The sequence below is a fragment of the Mustela nigripes genome, chromosome 1 (genome assembly GCF_022355385.1).
Source record: "Mustela nigripes isolate SB6536 chromosome 1, MUSNIG.SB6536, whole genome shotgun sequence".
Lineage (NCBI taxonomy): Eukaryota > Metazoa > Chordata > Mammalia > Carnivora > Mustelidae > Mustela > Mustela nigripes.
The window spans coordinates 14,506,543-14,515,869 of NC_081557.1; the positions used below are offsets into that span (position 1 = coordinate 14,506,543).

Sequence of the window (9,327 nt, forward strand, 5' to 3'; positions counted from 1 at the left end):
TATATATGTATATGTATATATGTATTGCCTAAATGCCAAGTCACATTATATGCAGGACTTCTTTATTCTCAGCTTCTTTATTCTCTGCCATTTGTTCTTCTATATCGCTAATTCTTTCTTCTGCCTCATTTATCCTAGCAGTCAGAGCCTCCATTTTTTATTGCACCTCATTAAAGCTTTTTTGTTTTCGACTTGGTTAGATTTTAGTTCTTTTATTTCTCCAGAAAGGGTTTTTATATCTCCCGAGTGGGTTTCTCTAATATCTTCCATGCCTTTTTCGAGCCCGGCTGGAACCTTGAGAATGGTCATTCTGAACTCTAGATCTGACATATTACCAATGTCTGTATTGATTAAGTCCCTAGCCTTCAGTACTGCCTCTTGTTCTTTTTTTTCTGGTGAATTTTTCCGTCTTGTCATTTTGTCCAGATAAGAGTATATGAAGGAGCAAGTAAAATACTAAAAGGGTGGCAAAGACCCCAGGAAAATATGCTTTAACCAAATCAGAAGAGATCCCAAATCGTGAGGGGGGAGAAAGGGAATAAAAAGAGGTTCAGAAAGAAAAAAAAAAAAAGAAAAGAAACAATTAAAAAAGTAAAATGAATAAAGAAAAAATATAAAAAATATATATATATATTATATATATAATATATATATAAGATAAACTTTCAGAAAGTGGTTGATTTTCTGTTTCTAGAATTGCTGTTCTTCTTCTCTTTGATCTCCCATTGGATTTGTAGGTGTTTGCAATCTTTAGATAAGCTATCTAGCTGATCTCCTGCTACCTGAAGTAGTCTTAGCCTGCTACTTCTCTGTCATCTTGACTCCTCCTTTTTTTTTTTTTTCACTTTTAATTTCCAGTTTGGTGGACATGTTCATCAAGTTTCTAATAATAAACTATTAAAGGATATCTGGAATAAAACTTGGTAATGGAATGTTAATTTTATGCAAAATTAAAGTAATTTAATATTTTGTTAAAACTTTCTAGAGTCAATTTCAGAGAGGGTAGTTTCAGTGATTAATTATATTTCCTTGTAATAATAGTCTTACAAAATGAATTAATGATAGTTTGATTTTTACTCCTCTATGAGAAATTATGAAAGACTGGGAGAGTCTATTTTGGAAAACTTTGGTAAAATGTTTCGAAACCTCAGGTGCCTGGGTGGCTCAGTTGGTTAAATGTCTGTCTTCAGCTCAGGTCATGATCCCAGGGTCCTAAGATCAAGCCCCACATTTGGCTTCTTGCTAGGCAGGGGACAGACTCCCTGCTTTTCCCTCTCTTCACCCCTCCCCAGCTTGTGTTTTGCTCACTCTCTCTTTCTCTCAAATAAATATACAAAATCTTTTAAAAAATCTTATAATTCCATTTGAAGCTCATATTTCTTTTACAGTATTATTTTTAATTAATTCTAATTTTACTAGGTATAGACTACTTTTGTAATTTTTCTGGAGTTGTGTATAGTATTTTATAGAAACATCTTTTTCAGCTTATATATTCAAAATTATTGGCATTTAGTTGTTGATAATATTTTATATTTTTCCTCTCCCTTTTCATCATTAGTTATATTATTATTCACTAATATTGCCTAATTACCTTTTATTTCTTTTGTATTGACTCATATTGTTTAAACTTTGACTATTTTGAAAGGTTTCTCAAAGATCCAATGTGAAAATTTGTTGCTCTTTCTTTTTTTAGTTTTTGCTTCTTTTTAATTTTCACTTTGAAAATTAATATTAATTTGTTTTCTCATATTACTTTTTGATCTGCTTCTGTCTTATAAAAATAAAATCCTTTTCAGATTTTCTTTTTTTCTAGTGAAAATATTAATTTTATCATTTTCTTTAAAAGTATCAGTCTCCATGTATCCTACAAACTCTGACAGGTAGTATGTTCCTTATATTTCAAGTATATGTAGATTTTTAAATTTCTAGTATGATTTCTTAATGAATTAACTTTGTTTCATAGAATAATTTTAATTTTTAATAATGTATCTGTGCATGTATTTATATTCATATCTATCTAGATCTAGATGTAGATCTACTTATAACTTTTTTTTTTAAAGATTTTATTTATTTATTTGACGGACAGAGATCACAAGTAGGCAGAGAGGCAGACAGAGAGAGAGAGGAGGAAGCAGGCTCCCTGTGGAGCAGAGAGCCCGATGCGGGACTCGATCCCAGGACCCTGAGATCATGACCTGAGCTGAAGGCAGCGGCTTAACCCACTGAGCCACCCAGGCGCCCTAGATCTACTTATAACTTTTACTGAGCTCAGATTTCTGTATAATGTCACTTTTTTAAAAACATGGTGATGCTTTTTAAAATAATTTTTAGTTAATTTTATGTATACTCCTTCCATACATACAAAAATATGTATTCCTTGTTAGATGTATGCTTTTATACAAACCTCCATAAACTTTTAATTTCTGTTGTTCAGATATTTTATACCCTCTGGATTTAATGCCTTCTTAGGCATCCATCATTGAAAAAGAAACATTGAAATCTTCCACTGTGAAGGTGGATTCATATTTTTCTTCATGTGGATTTATCTAAACTTGCTTTATGCATTTGGAGACTAGACTGCTAAGTGTATGCCTGAGGCAGGGTCATGCAGCAAGAAGACAGAGTCAAACATCATACTTTACAGATAGTATTGTAAGAGGGTTGTAAGATGTGGATAGTTGTAGGATAATCACAAGGAATCTGTAATATCCTGGGGCTAGTGGAGCTGAGTACAATTGAGTAGAGTGGGTGCACTGTAGTGGGAAGCAGAAGTAGAAATGAGCAATGCAGAAAAAAAAAAGTAAAATTAGACTTACATGGACTTAGCATGGACTCAGGAGGATTGCTGCTATGAACGGAGGACTCCAATTTACTCAGCCTGATTCACTCAAAGTAAAAAAAAAAAAAAAAAAACACTAAAATAAGGAAAATAACTAATTATGCATTGTGGCATTTCCTAATTCTGAGACCCTTATATTCGATGTTACCTAGTGACATAAAACAATGTATATGACTTCTAAGATGCCAATGGTTGTAATTAGCCATTGAGAATTATTTCAAAATCTTCATGCTAATGACAATGACTCTATGTTGATGAGTAAATATTAATATTTTTCTATACTTCCTTTGCATATTTAGCTCTTTACATAATGTGAGGAATTAAAAATATATGTGTGTATATAATATACATCTCCAGTTTTTGAAGAAATTATTCTAGGAGAAGATGGAGAGAATAATACATATTCACCTTACATCAGTGCTAGAAGAATACAAAAGAATTGAATCATTCAGCTAATCACCCTTAAGAGATACATCAAGCGGAGACTGGGTGGCTCAGTCAGTTAAGCATCCAACTCTGAATTTCAGCTTATGTCATGCTATCTAGGTCCTGGGATCCAGCTGGAGTTGGATTCTGTGCTCAGCAGGGAGTCTGCCTCAGGATTCCCTTTCTGCTTCTGACTCTCCTCATGCTATTCCCGTCTCTCTCAGATAAATCAATCAGCAAACAAACAAACAAATATATAAATCTTTAAAAATAATAAATCAAATAAGCCTCAAGACTGCCTATATTACCACTATAATAATATGGGCTTTATTTTTCAAATTATAATCACACACACATTGGCTGATGGAAAATGCCTGTGGGAGGTTTCCCCTGAGGACATGCACATGCTTTAATACATGTTATTCCCAAAAACGTTTTTCTGAAAGGTTCTTTGGATGAAAGATAAAAAGGAGGGTAAGAGGTGCTCCATGTCTGTTTGCTATTACATAGTACAGATACAAAAAGTAAAAGAAACCAACTGAAGGATCACCTTGATATAATATATACAAAAACATTTTATATATGTATGGATATATAGGATAAAGAGAAAATAATTGAAATTTTTATAGGTTTTCATTTTATACAGAATTTGATCCCCTAATTTAAATGTTTAAGTTCCTCTGTAATAATTGTGTTGGTAGATATTTTTAAGAGAAGGCATTCAGGAATATTGGGAATGCAATTGAGGAAGGTTTTATGCCTTTATTTGTATTTGGGAAAAGGTATCTAAGGACAATGAAAAAAAGCAGTATGAACTTCCAAATCGTATGGAATAAACTGGTGATTTAGATGTAGACCTTCCTCTTAGTACTTGTGCAGCTTTGGATTCAAGATTCCTTATTTGCAAAACAAGGACAATAATACAATAGTCCCTTTTATCCATGTTTCGAGTTTCATGGTTTCAGTTACCTGTTTTCAACCATGGTGCAGAAGCAGAAGATCCCCATTTGATGTGTTTGGAGACGGTCAACAGCAGCCTAAAGCTATTTCCCGATGCCTGCCTCATTCACCTCACTTCATCTCATCATGTAGGCATTTTATCATCTCACATCATCATCAGAAGAAGTGTGAGTACAATAAGGGTTGCTACGCTGTGATATATTGAAAGAGAGGGGGGAGGGAAAGCAAGGAAAAGGGAAAGAAAGAGGAAAAGGGAGGTTTTATAGATTCCGTCGCCCACCCAAGGGGATTCCTAGAAGAAAGTTCATAGGAGCTGCTATAGATCTTTTTCCTATATCAATTTATATTTTCACAGCTTGTTTTTAAGCACTGTGGGTTGAATAGCAACCTTTAGCAACCTACCTTACCACTAAGTGGTAAGAGATGTACAGGTTTGCACCAGTGTTCAGAACACACTCTAAACCAAGAGTTGCATTTCCTACTGTTTTGATTCTCTAGTTTTTGTTCTCTGATTTTACTGAAAAGCTACCCTGGGATTTATATATGTCCTTTAACTGATCCTATTCTTCCACATGAAATTTAGGCTTGGATCTTCCCAACTTATACATAAAGAAGTATTTTGCCAAGCTCTATGTTGAAACCAGAACAAATTTATACCAATGCCAATGTTTTTTCCTTATCCTGAATGTATGTCTAGCATAAAATCATCAACCCACCCCATATGGCGGAATACAAAGTCAATAGGTAAAGCTGATTAGTTGATGAAGAACATCTTGTTTTCTATTTTCTTATACAACTGTGTGTTCCTCTCCACACATTTTATGGACTTGACAAGTTAGAACCATGAGACCTTGCATTGTGTATTCCCCAATGAACTCCATTTTGCTCTCAGAACAAGAAAAATAGATCCAATATTTTTACTTCCACTTATAAACCAGGGAGGGAGGATGAAAGACAATGAATTTCTCGGTGTTAACAAGAAAAAGGTAACAAGACATAGGACCCTGGATGCTCCACTTTATGAGCAGTAGATGAGAGATCTGTTCTCCTCAACACACTCTTCCCCTCTGGTACCGTGAAAATAATGAGTTGGCATTAACAGTTTTTTAGGAAAATCATAATTTTGCTGTGGTAGACACTTGGTAATGGGTAAAATGTGATGGCTCAACATATTCTTTCTCTTCTCCTAGATCGACTGCATCTAAGTGGCTATGCTGCTTAACTGCATGGTTAAACATGCAGGATGTTCTTTCATCACTAGGGTTCTTCAACATGTCAACAGAAAACAATTGGCTCTCTGCAGTGTTCTAACATTTTAAACAGCAACCTCTAAAATGTGTCTTCAGAATGATTTGGGAAAATGGAAGGCTTTTATATAAAAGCAGCACCATGTTCCTGTATTCAGATGCTCAGATTGTACCTCTGTTTTTCCATTTCCTGCCTCTCCTGAATCGTGACAAAATCTGGTTAAAACTGAACCTCGACAAAACTACCAAGAAGGCGAGTCTCTGAATTTGTGATCAACTAATTCAGTTTATTTATTTGCTATGATTAAGAATCTTGATTGTGATTTTATATCTTGAACAAATATTTACTTCTCCTGAATGTATAGAATATGGTGTTGGATTGGGGCTTTGTAAGTTATTGTCAGTAGCATATGGAAGGGAGGAGAATTGCATAGGTTTATCTGAGTGTTAATGGCAGAGACAGGAGGTAGAAACCAGACCAAAGTCCTTTTGGTCAGTGGATAATGTAGCATAACTCTCAAGAGCACAGAATTTGGCATTTGATACAGGTCCATACCTTATGTTACTTTTTACTATCTGAATGAATTGGTGTTATTGTTGGAACACATCCAGTTGCGTTCCCCCATGTATAAAAATCAGCAGAGTCACTCCTGGGTCATTATGAGTTAAATGCATTCAAAATGTTCATTAAATTCCCAGGATTTAGTATGCTCTCACAAACATCATTTGAATAATGATATGTCTTACACCAGAAAAACTGTAAACATTAAGTGCAAAAATTCCTCTGTGATCTACATATTTTTTCATACAAAAATACTCCAAATATTTACAGTGCTACAAAAAAAATGTCATATGTTCCATATCATTTCAGGTGAAGTAAGTTTCTGTTGTGTCTCTGGACTCACCTCAGCCTCATGGAAAATCAGAATAACGTCACAGAATTTGTTTTCATGGGACTATGGGAAAATAAGCAATTAGAGTTACTGTTCTTTTTCTTGTTCCTGCTGTGCTACCTGGCTGTCTTAATGGGAAATTTCATCATCTTACTCACCATCACTTGCAGCCATCTAATTGAACAACCAATGTACTATTTTCTCTGTCACCTTTCCCTCATGGATCTCTGCTACACCTCCACTGTGGTCCCCAGGCTAATCAGGGACTTAGGTGCAGCAAGAAAAAACATTTCTTATAACAGCTGTATGACCCAGCTCTTCACTGCCCACTTGCTGGCAGGTGTGGAGATATTCATCTTGGTGTCCATGGCTTTAGACCGCTACGTTGCCATTGTCAAGCCCCTGCACTACATGGTCCTCATGAACCGGCGGAGGTGTAACACGTTGGTCTTCATGGCCTGGGGTGTGGGGTTTTGGCACTCTGTGGCTCTACTGCTCATGGTACTCGACTTACCTTTCTGTGGTCCTAATCAGATCGATCACTACATATGTGATGTGAAGCCTCTTTTGAAACTGGTGTGCAAAGACATTCATGTTGTTAGTATCTTAGTGATTGCAAATTCAGGAATGGTGGTGGTTGTCATTTTTCTTGTCCTGGTGGCTTCTTACATTCTCATATTATGGAATCTTAGGACATACTCCTCCATAGGGAGACGCAAGGCTCTCTCCACCTGCAGCTCTCACATAATGGTGGTGGTTTTATTCTTTGTGCCCTGTATCTATACTTATGTTCTACCTGCCGGGAGTGAGAACAAGGATAAGGAAGTCTCTGTGTTTTACACTGTGATTGCCCCCATGCTGAATCCTCTCATCTATACCCTGAGAAACATGGAGATGAAAATCGCCATGGGCAAGGTGTGGTCTAAAATGGCACATTCAGAATTCAAGTCAAGAGGTTGATTTTCATTGTGCTTTCATTCAATCCGTTGTCCCCAGACAGTTGATCATTTGTGATGTTATAAAAGCATCTGAGTTCTCTTTGGGGAGCTGGATTAAAGAACCTCTGAAGTTAGTATGAGCCAAAGAAGCAAGTCATTGTAATTCAGATTGCAATCTGCACTTTAAAGCGTCCATTTACTTCCAGGTGTGAGCACTTGGATTTGAGGAAATCAAGAAATAACCTTCCACAGCTCATCTCTGATCAAATCACTCATCTCCCCGCTAAAATTCTATATGGTTCCCTGTTTTTCTTGGAACAAAATCCAACACTTTCATTTGTTTATCATAAACGTCCCTAAATTGGTTCAGCTCTAACTGGTACTATCAGAGGTCATCACACTGGAAGAAGGTATGGTGTTATAATGACCGGCTTTGGGGTCAGGGAAAGCTGGTTGACATAAGTTTTTATTTTTGGGTTTTGGCAATTTGATTTAATTATGCATGTGTCTATGAAATGGGGTAATATTATACCTCATGAAGATATACTACCACTAGGACTAACACATGTGAAGTTTTAACACAGCATAAGGCACATTGAAAAGTCAAGTTATGTCATTCCCTCTTTCCCTGTCTTAGCTCCTGTGTGTCCCTTCTCCTGGATGCTTTCACTCAGCTTCGCTGGGTCAGTATGCGTTCTCCAAACACACTCTACTGTCAGCTTTATGGTTGTGTTTCAGCTATCTCCTCTGCTCAGGATTCCCCACGCCATGCTTGAGGGCCCATGTCTTAACTCTAATTCACACTGCTCATGTTTTCCTATTCAGGAAGACTTGGCTCCAACATACTAGAAGTCATTCTGATTCCTGCCCTGTTCTTTTGTTGCTATTCAGCAGTATGTTTCCTCCACTTGAAATAACCCTATGTTCTATGTAAGTGCTTCTTCTTATGAACTGTGCTTTCACTAGTTTGTCTGAGAAGGAGGAGTATGTGGTATAGCTTTATTTTTCTTATCTTTCTTTTTTTCTAAAAATAAACTTGGCCCAAATTAAGATGTAAACAAATAGTAGCTGAATTAAATTCTATGATAATACTTTCTTTTTTTATGTGACTATATGCATTGTTCTTACATATCTAGAACTTGTCCTTGTGTCATGAACAATCATGCATTAACCATAAGATAAGTGATGTCAAAAAGGCTAAGAATTTAATGTATAATCCCATGTTCCTATAAAGGATGTAATAAAATTAGCAGACCACCAGATGCTTAGGATAGTTTTATTTTATTTTATTTTATTTTGAATTATTAATTTTTTATTTTTTATAAACATATATTTTTATTTTCTGCATTTAGGCGACACTACTCACTTAATCATTGGTTACCTCTTTGTCCATGGATTCACAATACCCAATCTCAGCTCTGGGCTCCATTTATATTCATTTTCACATTTGTCTCTGCCTAGAAATTTGTCTTTTCTCTGCAAAATGATTACATTGCTTCCACACAAATTTGGCTTGATTCAGTTACTTCTATCCCCAGAGCCTATGTCATGGAGGTAGTAGTGGTTGCCTAGTGCCTGATACCACTCATTTAATGTTTCAGCTCTTAGAATCTTTCACATTGGGGCACATGTGTGTCTCAGATGGTTGAGTGTCTGCCTTCAGCTCAGGTCATGATCCTAGGGGTCCTGGGATCAAGTCCCATATCGGTCTCTGTGCTCAAGGGGAGCCTGCTTCTCCCTCTGCCTCTCTCTGTCTCTCATGAATAAATAAATAAAATCTTTTAAAAAAAGAAACTTTCATATATGTAACTAATATTTTCTGTTTTCTCTAGATTCATGCAAGCTTCCAGAGTGTGATGGGAAAACATTTTGACTGTACAAAGGACATAGTTAGACAAGTTATTCAGAGTTCTGTTTGGTGGCTTAATAGAGACTCTTTCCAAAATGTTCTGGATATTTTTTTTAAGTATATAAAGTCCATGTACCCTTGTCTTTGTATGTAGTGGGTTGTCTGAGCATGTATT

At 36.0% G+C, this 9,327-nt stretch overlaps 1 protein-coding gene across 1 annotated transcript; it reads left to right on the plus strand.

Moving 5' to 3' along the window:
- Window positions 1-6,386: 6,386 nt before the first annotated feature.
- LOC132009837 (olfactory receptor 4P4-like) lies at window positions 6,387-7,325 on the plus strand. The gene has a single exon (XM_059387887.1). It carries the CDS (start codon window positions 6,387-6,389, stop codon window positions 7,323-7,325), a length of 939 nt encoding a protein of 312 aa, XP_059243870.1.
- The last annotated feature ends 2,002 nt before the right edge of the window (window positions 7,326-9,327 follow it).

Coding starts and splice junctions, on each gene's coding strand:
- LOC132009837 (XM_059387887.1), top strand. CDS start 6,387: ATGGAAAATCAGAATAACGTCACAGAATTTGTTTTCATGGGACTATGG.